This window comes from Hylobates moloch, unplaced genomic scaffold (genome assembly GCF_009828535.3).
Source record: "Hylobates moloch isolate HMO894 unplaced genomic scaffold, HMol_V3 SCAFFOLD_11, whole genome shotgun sequence".
In the NCBI taxonomy this organism is placed as follows: domain Eukaryota; kingdom Metazoa; phylum Chordata; class Mammalia; order Primates; family Hylobatidae; genus Hylobates; species Hylobates moloch.
Genome location: NW_026652286.1, coordinates 84,626,366 through 84,646,612, shown reverse-complemented (window position 1 = coordinate 84,646,612; position 20,247 = coordinate 84,626,366). Strand labels below are relative to the sequence as shown.

The 20,247-nt window shown below is 42.1% G+C and overlaps 2 protein-coding genes, 1 non-coding gene and 1 pseudogene across 8 annotated transcripts in view; 2 read left to right on the top strand and 2 right to left on the bottom strand.

Moving 5' to 3' along the window:
* The window catches only part of DLAT (dihydrolipoamide S-acetyltransferase), a 37,972-nt gene extending 27,298 nt beyond the window's left edge, over window positions 1-10,674 (bottom strand). Inside the window, exons 1-5 of one of the 3 annotated variants that reach the window (XM_032167379.2) lie at window positions 9,871-10,674; window positions 9,322-9,423; window positions 8,639-8,763; window positions 8,333-8,486; window positions 3,758-3,884 (exon numbers count right to left, since the gene is read on the bottom strand). In XM_032167379.2, the coding sequence (XP_032023270.1) occupies window positions 3,758-3,884; window positions 8,333-8,486; window positions 8,639-8,763; window positions 9,322-9,423; window positions 9,871-10,149 (787 nt within the window). In that variant the 5' untranslated portion in view covers window positions 10,150-10,674. The remainder of the gene's footprint in view (window positions 1-3,757; window positions 3,885-8,332; window positions 8,487-8,638; window positions 8,764-9,321; window positions 9,424-9,870) is intronic. The other 2 variants (XM_032167380.2, XM_032167381.2) reach the window with 2 other exon arrangements.
* LOC116477508 (U6 spliceosomal RNA) lies at window positions 4,691-4,793 on the top strand. The gene has a single exon (XR_004250481.1). It is a non-coding gene; the product is annotated as a U6 spliceosomal RNA (small nuclear RNA).
* LOC116476938 (peptidyl-prolyl cis-trans isomerase H-like) lies at window positions 6,905-7,539 on the top strand (annotated as a pseudogene).
* A 3,892-nt stretch (window positions 10,675-14,566) lies between the features above and the next one.
* The window catches only part of DIXDC1 (DIX domain containing 1), a 95,236-nt gene continuing 89,555 nt past the window's right edge, over window positions 14,567-20,247 (bottom strand). For all 4 annotated transcript variants that reach the window (XM_058446494.1, XM_058446493.1, XM_032167376.2 and 1 more), the window contains 3 exons: window positions 18,776-18,881; window positions 17,746-17,854; window positions 14,567-16,674 (listed from right to left, as the gene is read on the bottom strand). In XM_058446494.1, the coding sequence (XP_058302477.1) occupies window positions 16,594-16,674; window positions 17,746-17,854; window positions 18,776-18,881 (296 nt within the window). In that variant the 3' untranslated portion in view covers window positions 14,567-16,593. The remainder of the gene's footprint in view (window positions 16,675-17,745; window positions 17,855-18,775; window positions 18,882-20,247) is intronic.

Sequence of the window (20,247 nt, the reverse complement as noted above, 5' to 3'; positions counted from 1 at the left end):
ACATTATGGGACTTAAGAGATTCCACTATCCCTCCAAACTCACAGCACAGTTTTAAGTAAAATGATTTTTCTCATTCAAGCTAGCTATAACCTCTTTTGCAACCTATTTAACCTTCTGTGTCTTGGTTTCTTTACCTACAATATGAGGATAATAATAGTACCAGTCTCACTGGATTGGTACTGGGATGTTATACATTTAAACAGATTAATATTTTTCAAGTCCTTAGAAATAATATGAGCTGGTACAAAGTAAATGCCAAATAAAAATCTGTTCAATAAAACTATGAAAGATTACAGACAGTGGTTAGTTCTAAAAGTTATTTAAAAATCTCCAAGGACAGTCCCCATGCAGACTCACAGGACTCTAAGATGGTGTCAGCTATGCTGCTAAAGATAAGAACCACATACATGCCTAATTAAGGGAGCTACCAACCTAGATACTAACGTTGGATTTCAGCCCTAAAAGCATCTTTGGAACTTTTCAAAGAGGTTATACTTGATATTATACCAAATATTTCACTGTGAAGAATTACAGTTTTACTAGGATTTCTATGGTGCTGACAACTAATATTTTATTCAACTACTGCCTTCCTTGCAAAGAACTCAAACATTTAGGATTGCAAAAATAAAACTAAAAGAAGCCATTGGCTTTCTGTACTGTTGTGCATCTCCTTGATGAACACATCTTTGATAAATCCTTCCATTTCCCAACTGAGAATACCCAATAAAAAATATGTTTAGGCTGGTGGCGGTGGCTCACGCCTGTAATCCCAGCACTTTGGGAGGCTGAGGTGGGTGGATCACCTGAGGTCAGGAGTTTGAGACCAGCCTGACCAACGTGGAGAAACCCTGTCTCTATTAAAAATACAAAATTAGCCAGGCATGGTGGTGCATGCCTGTAATCCCAGCTACTCGGGAGGCTGAGGCAAGAAAATCGCTTGAACCCGGGAGGTGGAGGTTGCGGTGAGCCGAGATCGTGCCATTGCACTCCAGCCTGGGCAACAAGAGCGAAACTCCATCTCAAGGAAAAAAAAAAACACACAAACACACATATACATATATATGCATATATATGTGTATATATATACATATATACATACATATATATACGTATATGTATATGCATATATATATGTGTGTGTATATATGTATATATGTTTAAGGCTGGGCACGGTGGCTCGCACCTGTTATCCCAGCACTTCGGGAGGCTGAGGCGGGTGGATTACCTGAGGTCAGGAGTTTAAGACCAGCCTGGCCAACATGGTGAAACCCCATCTCTACTAAAAATACAAAAAATTAGCCAGGCATGGTGGCAGGCGCCTGTAATCCCAGCTACTTGGGCAGCTGAGGCAGGAGAATTGCTTGAATCCGGGAGGCGGAGATTGCAGTGAGCCAAGATCATGCCACTGCACTCCAGCCAGGGCGACACAGCAAGACTCTGTCTCAAAAAAAAAAAAAAAAAAAAAAGGCTGGGTGTGGTGGTGGCTCACGCCTGTAATCCCAGCACTTTGGGAAGCCGAGGCAGGCAGATCACGAGGTCAGGAGTTCAAGACCAGCCTGGCCAACATAGTGAAACCACATTTCTACTAAAAATACAAAAATTAGCCAGATGTGGTGGCATGCACCTATAGTCCCAGCTACTCGGGAGGCTCAGGCAGGAGAATCACTTGAAGCTGGGAGGCAGAGGCTGAGGCAGGAGAATGGCATGAACCTGGGAGGCGGATGCTGCAGTGAGCCAAGATCGTGCCACCGCACTCCAGCCTGGACAACAGAGCAAGACTCTGTCTCAAAAAAAAAAGAAGGTTTTAAAATGAAAAGGCAACTGGGCCACAATAGACTTCAAAGTTCAACCAAGGTAACACTTCTCTAGTGACTAGTCTCTATAGTGACACTGGTATTCAAGTTAAATGGTGAAGCAAAACTACTGTTTCCAAAGTTTATGTGTTTTTAAGAAACAGAATCCTTTCTTCAAATAAAATTTATGGGGAAGCACAAAATACAAAAAGATAGAAAAGAACTGCTCTGCTGGAAGTAAGGGATGGAGACAGGGCACTGTAAGGTCCTGCTCTTTAATTCCCCCTTTGCCTCAAGGTGCCTTAAAGGAATGATGGGATTTGAAGAACACAATCTGAAAACCACCAAGGCAGAGGATGCCCAGTACCTCCCATTACATCTTTGGGAAAGGCTTCCCTTTGGTGGAGATTATGAAGCAGAGAGGCCGGGTGCGGTGGCTTATGCCTGTAATCCCAGCATTTTGGGAGGCCAAGGCAGGCAGATCACCTGAGGTCAAAGAGCTCGAGACCAGCCTGGCCAACATGGTGAAACTCTGTCTCTACTAAAAATGCAAAAAATTAGCTGGGTGTGGTGGTGCATGCCTGTAGTCCCAGCTACTCGGGAGGCTGAGGCAAGAGAATTGCTTGAACCCAGGAGGCGGAAGTTGCAGTGAGCTGAGATCGTACCACTGTACTCAAGCCTGGGTGACAGAGCAAAACTCTGTCTCAAAAAAAAAAAAAAAAAAAGGGGGGTGCAGAGAGAAGAAATTCATAATACTACAAATCGCGGTGGCTCATGCCTGTAATCCCAGCACTTTGGGAGGCCGAGGCAGGTGGATCACGAGGTCAGGCGATTGAGGCCATCCTGGCTAACATAGTGAAACCCCGTCTCTACTAAAAATACAAAAGTGAGCCGGGCATGGCAGCGGGCACCTGTAGTCCCAGCTACTTGGGAGGCTGAGGCAGGAGAATGGCATGAACCCGGGAGGTGGAGCTTGCAGTGAGCCAAGACTGCGCCACTGCACTCCAGCCTGGGTGACACAGCGAGACTCCATCTCAAAAAAAAATAATAATAAATAATAATAATAAATACGATTGTCTATATTTTTTTTAGCCTAAAAATGAATTAAGAAGGAGATATGTGGACATATGATATATCTGAACATATATATATTACACACATACATTCTATCAGTCATTCTCAAACTATGAAAACAATCTCAACCCTGGTTTCAGTTTTCCCTCAAAGTCATCTTAAATTCTTTGCTATTATCCTGCCATGGAAGTGATTTTCTCCTGTTTCTTCTTGCCTTCCTTTGCCTAGTTTAGACAGCAGCAATTCTGATATAGCTTCTCAGTAACATAATAAGGCCAAGCAGCAAACTTGGGCCTAAAAATAATCTGTGAATTGACAGACTGATTGCCTTTGATTCAATAAGTGCAGGATGGAACTGACAAATCTGACTACACATTATTTTTGTTATAAATTATGCTGGGCCAGGAACAGGGGCTCACGCTTGGAGTCCCAGCACTTTGGGAGGCCAAGGCAGGAGGATCACTTGAGCCAGGAGTTCAAAACCAGCCTGGGCAACAAAGTGAGACCCCAACTCTACAAAAAAATTTAAAAAATCAGCTAGGTGTGGTGGTTCAGGCCTGTAGTCCTACCTACTTGTGAGGCTAAAGCAGGAGGATTGTTTGGGCACAAGCCCAGGAGTTCGAGGCTATAACGAGCTATGATCTTGCCACCGCACTCCAGCCTGGGCAACAGATTAAGACCCTGTCTCAAAAATAAGCAAATAAACAAATAAATAAAAACTTAAGAATAAATATAACTAAATAAAACTAAAATATTCTGTCCCAGAAAATGAATCCTAAGAATTATAAAGTTTTCATATTATCATTCACTCATTATAGGAAAGAATGGCAATCCTCTTCCTCATTGGGAAACTCAGTGCCTCAACCATTAAGAGCTGAAGAAATCTCACCTATAGTGGCTTTGTCAGTCTCTATCTCTGCCAGTAAGTCTCCTTCACTTAGCTTCTCACCCACTTTTTTTTCCCATCTCTGAACTGTGCCCATGGTCATGGTGGGAGAGAGGGCAGGAAGAAGTACCTGTAGAAACAAACACATATTATTGCTTAATACCAGGAAGACTTCTACATATTAACAGTCTGGCAGACTTACATAGTTTCATAGAATGATGGTGACTATGATAATCCAAATACTCACCACAGCAAAAGCTTTGCACCTCAGTAGCTTCCCACCAGGTAAATTATCCTTCAAATCTCATACTCTGACCCATACTCTTACACTCTCACCCACACTCTGACACACACTCCAAGTTAAATGCAACAAGCAGATGGGAAAGATTTCTTTCAGACAGTCAAAAATAATTCCTCAATATCTAAGTATGGAGCATCTTTTCATTTATTTTTATTTTTATTTTTATTTTGAGACAGAGTCTTGCTCTGTCGCCCAGACTGGAGAGCAATGGTGCAATCTCAGCTCACTGCAACCTCCACCTCCTGATTTCAAGTGATTCTCCTGCCTCAGCCTCCCGAGTAGCTGGATTACAGGCAGGTGCCACTATGCCCACTGATTTTTGTATTTTTGTAGAGACGGGGTTTTATCATGTTGGCCAGGCTGGTCTTGGAACACCTGTCCTCAAGTAATCCGCCCGCCCTGGCCTCCCAAAGAGCTGGGATTACAGGCGTGTGCCACCGTGCTCAGACTTCATTTTTTTTTTAACCAAGAAGTTTTTCATTTTCACAACATGACCTTGGTCCAAACCATTCTGTTAAAATTTTACTGCACTCTGTACTTAGCATCTACCTATTTTTCACCCACAGGAAACTGCATTTGTCCCAACCTTCCCAGATATCTTTCCAAGATAAAAACATAATATTAAGAACTGTTCTGTGCTCACTTCGGCAACACATATACAAAAATTGGAACGATATACAGAAGATTAGCATGGCCCCTGCACAAGGACAACAAATTTGTGAAGCATTCCATATTAAAAAAAAAAAAAAAAAAACAACCGTTCTTTGGTGACAATAGTTAATAACAATGTATTGTATTCTTGTAAATTCCTGAGAGTAGATTTTTAAGTGGCCTAAAAGATAAGTCTATAAAGTAATGCATATATAAATTAGCTCAATTTAGCCATTCCACAATATATACATATTTCAAAACAATTTGTTGTATATAATATATATACATAGAATTCTTACATAGAATTTTATTTGATAATTTTTTTTTTTTTGTGAGACAGAGCCTTACTCTGTTGCCAGTCTGGAGTGCAGTGGCATGATGATGATTCAAAAAAATAAAACAGGAGGCCAGGCACAGCTGTTCACATCTGTAATCCCAGCACTTTGGGAGGCCAAGGATCACTTGGGGGGGCGGATGACTTGAGGCCAGGAGTTCAAGACCAGCCTGGCCAACATGGCGAAACCCCCCCTCTACTAAAAATACCAAAATTAGCTGGGCATGGTGACACCCGCCTGTAGTCCCAGCTACTCAGGAGGCTGAGGTATGAGAATCGCAGAGGTTGCAGTGAGCCAAGATCATGCCACTACACTCCAGCCATGGTGACGGAGCAAGACTGTCTCAAAAAAAAAACAGGAAAGACCAGGCATGGTGGCTCATGCCTATAATCTCAGCATTTTGGTAGGCTGATGCAGGAGGATCACTTGAGCCCTGGAGTTCACGACCAGCCTGAGCAACATGATGTAACCTCGTCTCTAAAAAAAAAAAAAAAAAATTAGCTGGGCATGGTGGCATGCGCCTGTGGTCACAGCTTCTTGGGAGATTGAGGATGACTTGAGCCAGGGGGGTCAAGGCTGCAGTGAGCTAAGATTGCACCACTGCACTCCAGCCTGGGTGAAGAGTGAGACCCTATCTCAAAAAATAAAATAGCCGGGTGTGGTGGTGTGTGCCTGTATTCCCAGCTACTCGGGAGGCTGAGGCAGGAGAATCACTTGAACCCAGGAGGCAGAGGTTGCAGTGAGCCGAAATCGCGCCATTGCACTCCAGCCTAGGTGATGGACTGAGACCCTGTTTCAAAAAATAAATAAATAAAAATAAAAAACCAGGGGGAAAAAAGCCCTGTTTTTATAATAGCCATTTCCACCCCAATAAAATCCAAACATCAGAATGCCTATCTAAATTTAAAATTGTTTTACTATTTATATGGCTTGTGTGTCCACTGAATTTGGTTTCATTTGCTATCCTCTTTGTCTTCTGTATCTGATTAGCAACAGGAGTATGAGGAGAGGAAAATAATTTCAATTGAAGATGTTTCCAGAGAGGGGAAAGTAAGACAAGCCTTAGAAAAAAAATTGTACGTGCTTTTTTTGTGCAGAATTTGCCATCTTCATCTGCTTCTTAAGAAACAGTGAAGCCAATAATTTCTACAGAGTATCTTAAAGAATAATATCAGAGATTCAGAATCCAATTCAGTATCTCAAAGGATAATTAAGGTAAAACCCTAACACACGCACACAAAGCTACAGACACAAAGTAAAGGAAAATTAAGTGAGTCTTACATCATGAGATAGAATTTGCCGAACAGCATGTAATACATGTGTGAAGCGAACACCAGGCAAAAATCCTAAATGACTGTTACTAACAAACCATGGAGCAGAACATTATTTCCAAAGAAGAAAACGATTCCTATACAAAAATTTCCACAAATAAACTAGATTAAGGAGAAATGCTAGTCAGAATTATTTAAAAAAGGACGGCTGGATTTTTATCCACTTTTAACATCTAAAGCACACAAATATACAGAAGATAACCCTAATACCTAATAAACTGACTTAGTTCCTTAGAAACTGATTTAATTAGCACAGTCAACAGTGATTACATTCAGTGCCTTCAACTTTGTTGCAACGCTATTACATATGTGTATCTTACACTTAATTTTTGTCAGTTTTCTCATTTATTAATACTCTTGGACTACTTCACCCACTCTTGGAAAATAGATCACCACATGTCAAAAGAACACCAACTGGGGACTTCCATTCAACAGACAGCACTTGACACCTATGATACAGCTTGGATGTCTGTCCCCTCCAAATCTCACGCTGAAATATTATCCCCCTGACTTCTGCTTCCAGGTCAGAGCCATGGTGGTGGCAAATTCAAGCCCTGCTAACCCCATGGTGTTCTTTGATGTCAGCAATGGCAGTCAGGAAGCTGGCCGCACAAAGATCAAGCTCTTTGCAGACGTTGTGCCTAAGACGGCCAAGAACTTTGGGTAGTTCTGCACTAGAGAATTCAGAAAAGATGGGGTTCCAACAGGATACAAAGGAAGCACTTCCCACAGGGTCATAAAGGATTTCATGATTTAGGGTGGACATTTTGTTAACGGAGATGGTACTGGAGTCGCCAGTATTTACCAGGAGCCATTTGCAGGCGAAAATTTTAAACTTAGACACTCAGCTCCAGGCCTGCTTTCCACGGCAAACAGCGGTCCCAGTACAAATGGCTGTCAGTTCTTTATCACCTGCTCTAAGTGCGATTGGCTGGATGGGAAGCATGCAATGTTTGGAAAAATCATTGATGGACTTCTAGTGATGAGAAAGATTGAGAATGTTCCCACAGGCCCCAACAATAAGCCCAATCTACTGTGGTGATCTCAAAGTGCGGGGAGATGTAGTCCAGACCAAGATTGAATTAGGCCTTCCCTTCTTCTTGGTGGTGTTCTTGAGTAAGATAATCTGGCCTGGCCCCTGTGTTTGCTTCCCTGCCTGCTGCTGCCCCATTTGATCAAAAGACCCTGGAAGTACTGGAGATTCAGAATCCAAGATTGTGTAAACAAAGTTTTTTTGTATGTGGAAAAAAAGAAAGAAATATGATCCCCAATGTTAGAGATGGGGTCTGGTGAGAGGTGTCTGGGTATTTGGAGGAGGATCCCTCATGAATGGCTTGCTGCATGCCCCATGGTAATGAGTTAAGGGGAAATCTGATTGCTATAAAGAGCCTGGTACCCACTCCCCTCTGTCTCTTGTTCCCTCTCTCATTATGTGACACACCACCCTTCCCCTTTCCCTTCCACCTTCCACCATGATTGTAAGCTTCCTGAGGCCACAAGAGAAACAGATGCTGGCGCCCTGCTTCTTATACAGCCTGCAGAAGCTTGAGCCAAATAAACCTTTTTTCTTTATAAATTACCAAGCCCTAGGTATTTCTTTATGCCAAAGTAAAACAGACTAACACAGCCTACTATAAACTCTGATTATACAGGGAACAGATGTTAGTAAAAATCATCCTCAAAATCTGTAATGTAATGTTCTCGAATGAAAAGTGCCACGCATTACCCTGTGTACTACACTGAGGCTGAGAAAGGTTACAGGAACTGTTCAAGTTCTTATAACTGGAAATAACAACCAGGAAGAAAAGTTGTTAATCTTCATGTTTAAACTTCTATATACTCCCAAATGACAAGACCTAACCACATTTAATGTCAGTTTCCAAGATGTAGTAGCCATCTATGAAAAAAAGTGAGTAAGTAATAAATCACCTAGAGCAAAAACTCAGAGGCTGAGCCTCACCTGCATGTGAGGGGGATATGAGCTACCAGGAGCCTGAGCAGAAGGTGTAGGTGGCAAAGCAGTGGCAGCAGGCGTTGGTGCTGGGGCCGCTTGTGGGGTAGGTGCTGCCGAGGAATCCAATGTATAATTTTTAAAGGCCTCAATATCCTCAGGCCTAAGGAAGAGAAAGAATGCATAAATATAATGGGCAGATTCAGCTTTCACAAAAGTAGTCTTAAAAAACAGTCTTTAACTCCTAATTCTCAATTCTGGGTAAAATACTCCATCAAGCAATGAAGTTCCACAAATTATGAGTGCACTACTCACTTGCCAACTGTGATACAGATGATCGCTCCGATGGGAACATCCCTGGTACCTTCAGCAACAAGTATCTTTGCCATGTAACACTCCTCCATGCTCTCAAATCCAACAGTGGCTTTATCAGTTTCAACCTTTTAACACAAAAAGCAGCAGCTCAGGTTTGCACTGTCGGTATGTAGTTTATTTGCTTGTGTCTAGAATTTTTTTTTTTTTTTTTTTTGAGACAGAGAGTCTCACTCTGTCACCAAGGCTGGAGTGCAGTGGTGCAATCTCGGCTCATTGCAACCTCCCCCTCCCAGGTTCAAGCGATTATCCTGCCTCAGCCTCCCGAGTAGCTGGGATTACAGGCGCAGGCCGCCATGCCCGGCTGATTTTTGTATTTTTAGCAGAGACGGGGTTTCACCATGTTGGCCAGCCTGGCCTTTGTGTGTCCAATTATACAGTTCATGTGAAGATAAGGCCACTACGACAAATTTCAAAGAAGAAATTACTTTAGAATCGCCTTGGCTAAACATTAGTTTGGCCAGCTGCTGACAACTTATCCAACCAATCTTTTCTAACAGCAAGTTGTGAAAAACACTTCAGTTTCTTAAACAAAGGGGAAGTTACACATCCAGAGAGTCAATGTTCAGTCAATTCGGCAAAGCCAGTCTCTTCGAACTCATCTCCGTTATTTTAAAACAACTTACCTCTGCAATTAGGTCACCTTCATTGATTTTGTCCCCCTCTTTTTTTTCCCAACGGGCTATGGTGCCTGCCTGCATTGTGGGGGAAAGAGAAGGCAATGGAACCTGGAAGAGAAAAAGAAGAAACATTAAATTTTTTAAGGGCTACCTAACTCTCAGTCTGGCTTAAGATTTCATTCAATTCAATTTCATACAAAGTGTATACAGTTCCATTACACATTGGGAACTAGGGATACCAAGGGAGTTCCTGTCCACCAGAAGTTAGTAATTTCCAGCGACAGGCTTTCTCCTCCACAGTCCTACGGGTCTGACAAAGCATGAACCTTGGCAGATATTTTGCATACAGCCCCAGTCTTGAAGCTCTCCTTTCAATGAAATAGATCATAAGAGGGACGCTAAGCAGCTACAGCAAAGCCGACTATCGGACAAAGGGCGAAAGCAGATACTGGGAATGGTTGAAGGATCAGTGAAGCCTCTCAAGGAGGATCCTGCAGGCATCCAGTCAGCTCTGAAGGACAACGGGGTCCCGAGAAGGGCGGGTCTAGGGCTCACCTTCTGATGCGGGGGAAGACTGTAACAGCGGCGGCCGGGCGACCCCAAGAGCTGCAGCAGTAAGCGGTTCCGCGGCGTGGCCCCAGAACTGGGGGTCCAGCCGCACAATGCCCGGACCCCGCCATACCCTGTAGTCACGCTGTTGCGATGAGCCGGAGCCGGGCCAGATCGCGAGGTCACTCGTGGAGTTCCGGGTACCTCCTGCAAGGCCGTCCACCGAGCCTCGAGTCCCGCCCATGGGGCTACATTCTGGGCCCGTCGCGCACAGACGCGCCACATAGTGCCACCAACCCCCCACACCCCAAAACCAACGCCGTCTCCGGAGTGACCTCTCCAAGAGCAGCGCGGCGTTGCCGTCAGCCACGCCGCACAGCCGCACGTTGTCGTAAAATGGTTCCCGCAGGTTTACTCCACCCGCTCCCCAGGCCAGAAATGCGCGGCACTGACGCTCTTCCTCTCCGGAGTGGGGACGAGGGGCACTCACGGGGCAGGGGCATTCCAGAGGGGCCTGTGCGGGCGCAAGTTTGGGAGAAATAACAGACGGAAAGGGGTGGAAAGTGGTGGGGTTCTAGGGGAGGCATCCGAAAGGGTGAGACGGGGCCTAAGAGACGGCAAAGGCACGACCGAGGGGGAGGGGCCTAAAAAGGCGCAGAGACGGGGGTTAATTGCGGCAGAGTGGCCTGAGAGTCTGGGCCGAGGGGCGTGGCCAAGCTTTCTGGAAAAGCTGGAAGTGAGCCCGGGAACTGGCTAGGGATTGGGAGCCTCAGGCCAAAGGGCGGGGGTCTTGGAGCGCTGGGGTGGTGAAGGAGCCAGGAACCGCCCGCGAGGGAATCGAGGGGTCGGGCGTGGTGACCTCTGCTTCTGCGCATCCGAAGGGGGATGGACTGGGCCCCGGCCCGCGCAAGCTGTACTGGTTGCGAAGATTTCGTTTCAGGTTTGTAGCCCAAGCGGAAAGTGGAGTGAACAGGTGTTCCACCCAGCCAAGTGGTACGAAAGGCAGCCCAGAGGAAGATACATTCCCGCATTCATGTATACTGTAGCAAGATTAAGCATATTCCCTGTATGAAGATATAGGTTTACAAAACAGGTTTGTGTTGCCCCCTAATACCATAGAATTCTTTTAAGTAACCAAAAGCTTCGTTATGTTTCAAATGTTTGAAAAACTTAACTGTAAGCCGTTGAGGGCAGGAAGAGTGTCTGCGTGATTCTTCCATGTAGCCCCAGAGCTTAGTATCCAGTAAATGGCGGGGGCTGAGTATATGTCTTTTGAATCAATGAACAAAAAGTCATCTACACATTTTGTTAGGCACACTTCTCTTGCAAAGTTGTCTTTTAATTAGAAAACATATAGTTTCTGAACTGAAGGTGACATTAGATAAGGAGGAAGCATGTGCTGTGTATCACCACCTCCCCAGTGTACAGATGGTTAAAGAACACCAAGAACACAAGACGAAGTTGGAGGGAAAAAACTTAAAATAAGATTTTAGCCAGGAGCGGTGGTGCGTGCCTGTAGTCCCAGCAATGCTTGAGAGGCTGAGGTGGGGGAATCACTTGAGCCCAAGAGTTTGAGACCAGCTTGGGCAACATAATGAGACTCCCATCTGTTTAAAAAAAAAAAAAAAAATGGGGGCTAATCTTGCTAACAATTAATTTGGAAAAGTAAAACAGATTGGATGTACTATTTCATGCCTACTTAAATTGGAATGTTTAAGCAGGTACAGCTGCCTATCAGAATAATATGTAAGCAATATAATTGAGAAATACAAAATTTCTAGATTGAATGAAAAGGCATATTTTAAATAATATGAAGAGAGCAATTATATTGTTACAATTATGTACAACTTATGAATTAACAATTGGAAGAAGCAATGGAAGAATAATTGTAATTACTTAAAGGACTTATAAATTATTACCATTATTTGGGGATGGAGTCTCACTCTGTCACCCAGGCTGGAGTGCAGTGGCATGATCCCGGCTCACTGCAACTTCCGCCTGCCAGGTTCAAGCGATTCTCCTGCCTCAGCCTCCCGAGTGCTGGGATTACAGGTACGTGCCCCCATGCCCAGCTAATTTTGTGTTTTTAGTAGATGCGGGGTTTCACCATGTTAGTCACGCTGGTCTCAAACTCCCGACATCAGGTGATCCACCTGCCTCGGCCTCCCAAGGTGCTGAGATTACAGGCGTGAGCCACCATTGCCCGCCCAGGACTTATAAATTATTATAAAAATGTTTTTGAGTTGGCTAAAATATCTTGCTGCTTTTGCTGCATTTGAACTTAATAACTGGATCTAAATTAGCCTTTGGTATAAAGTATGAGGTGATCTTCAGGATCTGCTGTGCACTTAGGTATGCTTGCTTAAACCCTGTTTCGCATTTTTCAAAGAATAGCGAGTTTGTGTCTTGAATATACCTTTGACTTAAGTGTAGCTAATTTACAGGAATGCATAGGTCAACAGTCCAGAGATGGCAAGCTTACCCCAGAGGTGGGCTAGGAATGCTTAGGTTTGTCAAATTAGTCCTGAGAGAACAAGCTTGAATTCCACTAAACAGATTGAATAAAGGAAATTACGGAAAAGGAGACTCAAGACTCAAAGGTTTGAAATAGACTTAGAGAATGATGATATCACTGATAGTGAGAGAAAGAGAAATTAGTTGGTAGTGAAAGATTTTGAGTTACGTACATATTTAATTTTAACATAATGGGATAGCCAATTAATAGGTGAAAATACGTAATTGGAAGTCAAATGAAGGCACTCAGGGATAAAGAATTTAATATAGCAAACATTTAAGATGAATTGATAAGAGGCATTTAGGAGGCAGCTTTCAAATGATTTGGGAATTCTGGTATTTTAAATACACATTTCTGAAAGAGTTCTTAATGCCTGCATACATGACTTTTGTCATAGAGTTTATACTCTTGGGTTCTTATTTGTTTGCATGCTTACATATTTCAAAATAAGTGCTAAATTGTCCTTGATAATAGCCTATGTGCTTACATAGAAATACTAATTGTAAAATATCTGTAGCAATAAAGTAATTCTTATCTCCACTCCACATAGTGAGTAAGCATGCTACCAGGGAGATCACTTGAGGAAATTTGCTTTCACTAAATGTAAATGGCTTTAATTGATTAATCTCATCAATAAACACAAGTGAAAATCATTAATGATATTTAGTTTGCAAACTCCATTTTATTCATAGTTTGTGGTTTTTTAAATTAGTTCACAAATCTGGTACATACCGGCAGTTAAAACTGGTTATCGCTTTGATAATCAGAAGCCTCTGGTGTAACATAGTCTTCATGAAAACATATTGTAAAACAGGGAGAATACACAGTAATAATCTCTTTGAAAGCAATGGCTGCAAACATCCATGTTTCTAAGAAAATATAACTTTACATATATATGTATTTTAAGCAAGCTATACCTCTTACATAAATTCAGACAGTAGAAGGAGTGTGCAATCATAATGCTTATTTTATGGAAACAGTGAAAATAATTTTAATTATGACCTAAATGCTTTTAAGTAATTAAAGTCCTCTTGAATTGGATGTAGAGTATAAAGATATTTTCCCTAATTTGCAACCATCCTGGTCAAAAAGAGCTGAAAAGTTGGTCAGTAAGTAGAACTGCCATTACCAAGTAAGTTTAAAACAAATTCTTCAAATTTAAAAATGTAAAAATTGTAAAGTATCCCAATCCCCCCAGCTAATTTAGGGAACTGAGCAAGAAGAGAACATTCTTCAGTTTTTAAGTGACTTTATTTTTTTTTTCTGGAGATGGGGTCCTGCTCCGTAGCCTAGGCTAGAGTGCAGTGGCATGATCAGCTCACTGCAACCTCAAACTCCTGGACTCAAGCAATCTTCCCATCTCAACCTCCTGAGTAGCTGTGACTACAAGTGTGTGCCACCATCCCCAGCTACTTTTATAATAAAATTTCTTTATGAGACGGAGTCTTCCTATGTTGCCCAGGCTGGTCTTGAACTCCTGGGCTCAAGCAGTCTTCCTGCCTCGGCCTCCCAAAGTGCTGGAATTACAGGCATGAGCCACCACACTCAGCCTTAAATGAAGATTTTGTAAGGAATTGAGCATTTAACTAAACACGTTTTTGTGAGATGGTCATTTTGTTTTAACCTAATATGGTTTAGAGATTATTTTATGAACTCTAAGCATTCTGGTTCCTCAGTTTTCTCAAAGAAAGAGAACTTTAGCAAGTAGCAGGACAAGCTACCCCACACCAATGCCACCAGGGGACAATACTATGAATATAGTCAGGAGGCCTCCTAGAATGCAGCCAAATAGGAAACTGTTCCAAACAGAATCAGTCGTGCATACTTCTGCTCAGAAGGCTCCTCTCGCTTTAGAAACTGGAATGAGGATCACCAACAGGATCCTCATTTTACACAGGAGTTATGAGAGGTATATCCTCTAGCAGAGATGCTTGGTCATTACCTGTGGTACATGAGATTACCGAGCTAAAGGGGAAAAAAAATGATCTTAATGTTCTCCCATGAACTCAACTTTAGCTTTTTATGGAGGCACTGAGGCCATGCAGCTCCTTTTCCAAAAGACAGAGATAAATGCCAAATAAGGTAGAGGACTTTGGAAATTTTCTCTGAAAAGTTAAATTCCACATAATAGTAAGACTGTTTGCTGAGAGAAAACTGACAAGCAAAAACTGGTTTAAGAGACAGACATTCAAGACAAACTGTATTGGAAATACAATAATGAATTTTGGCCTGATAGCCCTCATGCTGTCTTATAGCAAAACACTAAAATTCATGCAACAGAGAAATTGGTGACATGAGGACTTTTTCTCCAGACTTCCTGGGGAAAAACTGTGAGAATATACTGTTTTCTTCTGTTTGCTTTCGAAATGCACTCTTTTTTTTGGCTGACTTTCCCAAACTTTCCCAGTCATTTCTGATGAAAAATTCTTCAATAGGAAAAGACTAGGTAAACTTACATGAAAGACATCAAGTGTCTTTTGAGCTCCTTCTCTCTGCCAGAGGAGCAATCAACTGGATTACACAAAACTACCTTCACAACTAAAACAGGTAGAATTGGAACAGGAATTAGTTGTCATTAGTATACTCGTAATAAAATAAAGCTTGTTCTGAAACCACAAGGGGTGGTAAGAAGAGACTGTATAAAAGCTACTGGGTTCTCTAGAAAATGGATACAGTATACAGAATGTGAGAAGATACAGAACTCACACTCCAGTTATAAAAATAGACATGGTTCTCAGACAAAAAGCAAATAAGTACAAAAGAATTCTCCAAACGTGAACTATTTTTAAAAGATACATCTATATAAAACAACAAGATGTCATCTCAGAGCTCCAAAGAGTAGTTTGTTGAAATGGCTGAAAAGGGGAGATGAACTGGAGACAGACAGGTCAAGAACCCAGAACAGATGTGTCCTACTCTTGTGTTTGGCAGTGTACACTGGAGGTCACAGGCAGACAGACTGCTTTTGGTAATACATATATAAATAATAATGGCTGATTGGCTGATGGTGCTTGATGGATGAATGAGAAAACCCAGGTTATCAAATAATCTCGGTAGTTGAACTGTTAGCTTCTTCACTTGACAGTGTTGCACATGAGAAATGATTCTAGGTTTTTTTTACCCAGAATGATCCCTGCCATTCACAACTCATGCTCCACGCCCCATGGTTTCTATTGTGCCCTAAAGGATCAGCCTAGACTAATACATAAATAGAAAATAACTCTGGCCTTGAAATGAGGAGGGGCAGACAAGTACTTCATGCTCAGTACTTATAAATCACAAAGAAATGCTGAAATTAATGGTCTGTCTCCTTTTACTACAAAGGAGATGCCATGAGTTAAAGTCGTGAAACAAAAAAAGTCAAAAAGATATGGGTAGCAGCACCTTTCCATACCCGCCTGGATTTTCAAGGAGCCTTTTCACTCCTTATGCCTTTCAAACACAAAGTTCATCAGTTTGAAGAAAAAGAAATGGCTCTAAAGTTAAAGAGTCCCCAGAGAAAACTAACAGTACATGAAATAGGCCCTATGTGGGCAAAAGGACAAGCTGCAGAACTGGTTAAGACAGAAGAGGCAGCCCAAGGTCTTACTACACTACAGTTTTAGCATAGTGTAGCACAATATGGGCAGCCCTTTTTCCATCCAAGCAACAATTCAGCACCATCCACGTCTGGTTCAAAAGATTACTGAAGACTGGGCTTTCATCTTTGGTACCACCTCATGAGTTATTCTTGGTTTGCAGTAGGTTCAAAGAAACAGAAAAGCTGGTACCTTTGCCTTGTCTGTGAGTACAAACGCTGGAACTCTGATTGCTGCAACCATTGAGGCCAATTAAACTAATACTGTAACACACAGGAATGATGCATCCAATTCCTAGTTTCCAGATAATAGCAGCCATGCCCCTACAGAGGCGGGATCATCCATCCCCATCGTTTAAGGCCTTCGGTTTGTTGTCCTCAGAGTAGAATAGAACACTGTGTTCCCACGGACAAGGAACTCCAGATGAACCCATGGTCTACATTTGGACAGAATTTTAAGTACCAGATATGCCAGGCACAGAAATAGGACTGACCTGTGGCCATCATGCTTGGAGAAGCTTCTGTTTTGGCATACAAACTAGAAACTTCTTAGTGTATTCTGGTTTTAGTTCCCTTTCCTGAGTGAAGCAGCCAGGGAGCGACCAGGTTCCATAAGCCCTCAATCTGATACTTGGCATTAATTCTCTCCATGGTCTTCTTCCACCCAAGCTACAATTTTTCCTTCCCATCCAGGGATGGCATCATCATCATGGAAAATCTAGAGAAAAAAAAAAAAAAACCACAGTGAAAAAACAGGGAATCTCACTCACTAAACAACTGCTGCTAATAAAAATAAGACCTCAACCATGTAGAAGAAAGCCTTGAGTTAAGAGTGTATGTCCTTTTGGTCTTGTCCCTAGAACTGCAACTGATATTTTATTTTTTTCTTAGATCCACATCTATGAAATGGTTTTAAAAATTCCCTAATACTACTTTGCTCATAGAGATTTGTAAGAATTAATAAATTGCCAATCACAAAGTACTTTGGGCTTCTTAGAGGAAAGATGTAGTGTAAGTATTTTAAAAATGAGAAAGTGGAAAATTTAGGTACCAGGCAATGTAAAGAAAGGGTGGGAAAAAAGACTCATTTTAACATATTTCTCAGATGCAGTTATTTTCATTAATTCATTCAACTCATTTCCTAAGCCACTAATAAAACAGGGTTACTAAAACATTTCACTGAGGAAATGTTTACAAAATAAAATTTTGCTTTCTCTATAATAACTTTTTTCATTCTGTAACTGCAGTGAATCCACTTGTAATACTATATAACCCAGAACTGTATTCCCCCAAGAAAGTCTATCTTTGACAAATGGATTATAAAGAGACACGTTGGCTAAGAAAATACTTACTCAAGGAGTTGGGCATAAGCATACATAACTCCCTAGAAGTTCCTTGATTTCATTATGAGAAATATACAGTTCCATATATCCATGCCTGTTTATTTTGCTCTACATAGGAAGCAAGAAGTTTTCTAATATTTGGCTACAGATGGAAAATTACTTATTGTCTTAGGTTCTTTATTTTCCCTAACAAAATAATTTAAAATAAAAATTATATCCAAGTTCTCAGTCAAATGATGAAGTCCTACAACTAAAGAACCTATCAGCATCTTGGACTATTCTATGACCACTTGTCTAGAGTAATCAGACCATGGTCTGAGGCTCTGGCAAATTCCTCTGACCTAGTCAGGGAACTCATGTACTTCTGGACACTAGTGCTTGAACAGGAGGCTTCAGGGTTCAGAAAGGACCAATAATACCATACAGACTCCCCACAGATTCTTTACCTCCTCTTTGACAGTGCCAAACTCAGGATCCAGTGCTTTGAAGTGATACCGGTGATTCCCTTCCCGATCAATAGCTGCTTTAAAATCCTTTAACGTCACCTCCTCCAACCTGCAACACAAGGAGAGAGCACTAAAATAGACTGTTGATCAATAGCTGGAAAGATAAGATGTTAACTTTAAACCCAGCCCCCTGCCAAAGTCAATAAGCAGAAATAGCCCCTCGTTAGGTCACTGCCCCGATAACCCAGATGACTAAAACAGCAGAGGCTGGAAAACCAGTCACCACTAGGGAATGAAAACAGTATTAAATATGGGGTGATGTGAGAGTTTAAAATTGACTTATTGCTTCAGAAGCCAAATCACTTTTCTCTGGAAATAAGATATAAAGTCCCTGAAATAAAATTTGTTGATAACCATAAATATATCAAAGTTCTCTTGATTTTCTTCTTTGCTACAATATCCCAATTCTCTAGGATGGTAGAATCAAATCAAGTATCATCATCTCTATCCTTCTATCTGTAGGAAGCTGGCTTCTATCTAGACTAAATAAGCAGACTGTCTAGTTAAGGAAAATCTTACAACCTCTCTAAATAAAAGGAAGCGCATTAACTTTTTGGAAGGTTTTTGACATAATTTCTCAATAGAGATTAGTTGCAGTCATTGAATAGTAACAAAGATCAATTAGTCATAGTCCTGCAGTGAGTGCCAGGCTGCAATCCATTGTATTAGCAGGAGCTATTTTGAACACTTAAAAAAAAGATTTTCCCAAATGCAGAGCAATATTTGCATAGTTATCAGGATTGGAAGTACTATTATCGTACCTGTAGTAGATCATGACTTGTCCTTTATAATACCACTGAATAGTGGCAAAGCTGAAACTAGAATCTGTCTCTCTGGCTCATCTCACTATAGTGAGATCTCACTATACTGCTTCTCAAACACCTTTCAGCTGCGGACATGGGCAGTTACTAATGAGGTTCTGCCTTCCTTTCCTCCTTTACAGTGAAATATAATGATCCCAGAATCTCACCTCTTTGGTATATTGACCATGAAGGGCGTAAGTGACCGGTCAGTGAAATAGAGCACTTTAGTACAGGTGCTGCTGACGGTTGGAGAGCTCTGTGAGTGAGGCAACTCTACAATCAGAAAGAGACTGTGGTTAGAACATTCATTTGCTCCAAACCACCCATCTGCAGTTATTCAAAGTGTCCCGGGAGAACAAAGCTGCCTGAGGTCACAGTCCACAGCTCTCACACTCTTGCCAAACACCATGTCCATATGCTATGATTGCCTAGGACCACGAGGACAAGACTTGCTTCAGACATGGACACGATCGCGAAGACTCATCATTCCTCACTCATAGTAGGGGAACAGCAACTGATATGACAGGTATCATTGTTAAAGATCAAAAAAGGACAGAGAAGCATGGGAAGATTTCCGCCAGGTAGGGTAGACACACAGCAGAAGCTGTAGACTCTGCCAATACTTAGGTTTTGGAGGTCCATAGTAGAGAATACTCATGTGACTCATAGAAAGAAAAATTGATAGGAACAAGAACCATAGAAGCAAAGCAACCTTAGAAACTCAGATCCCAAGGGGCTTATGCTTCCAGTCTAAAAGGTACAGAACCTTAGCAACTTAAGATCTATAGTGTTGATGCCATGGTCTTTAACACAGGTTTGTTGATAAACTTTTTTTTTTTTTTTTTTTTTTAAAAGACAGGGTCTCGCTGGGCGCGGTGGCTCACGCCTGTATTTCCCAACACTTTGGGAGGCCGAGGCGGGTGGATCATGAGGTCAGGAGTTCAAGAACAGCCTGGCCAACATGGTGAAACCCCATCCCTACTACAAATACAAAAATTAGCTGGGCGTGGTGGCACGTGCCTGTAATCCCAGTTACTTGGGAGGCTGAGGCAGAGAACTGCTTGAACCCGGGAGGTGGAGGTTGCAGTGAGCCGAGGTCGTGACACTGCACTCCAGCCTGGGTGACAGAGCGAGACTCCGTCCCTGCCGCAAAAAAAAAAAAAAAAAAAAAAAAGGTCTTGCTCTGTCGCTCAGGCTGGAGTGCAGTGGTGCAACCTCAGCTCACTGCAACCTCCACCTCCTGGGTTTAAGTCATTCTCGTGCCTCAGCCTCCCAAGTAGCTGGGATAACAGGTGTGTGCCACCACGCCCAGCTAATTTTTGTATTTTTAGTAGAGACAAGGTTTTGCCACGTTGGCCAGGCTGGTCTTGAACTCCCTGCCTCAAGTAATCCACCCACCTTGGCCTCCCAAACTGTTGGGATTACAGTCATGGGCCACTGCACCTGGACTGTCTCTACCGTTTAAAAAGGTACTTTTGGAAAAGCGTAAGTCCTTGTAATTATGACTTTCATAGGAGAAATGACCAATCAGAACCTTTTATCAAAAACTAATAATTAAACTGTTACTAAACTATCTCCTGCTATTCCACCTATACTGATCTTCCTCTTAACTTATTCTAGGCAGTCAGATTGGCAGCCA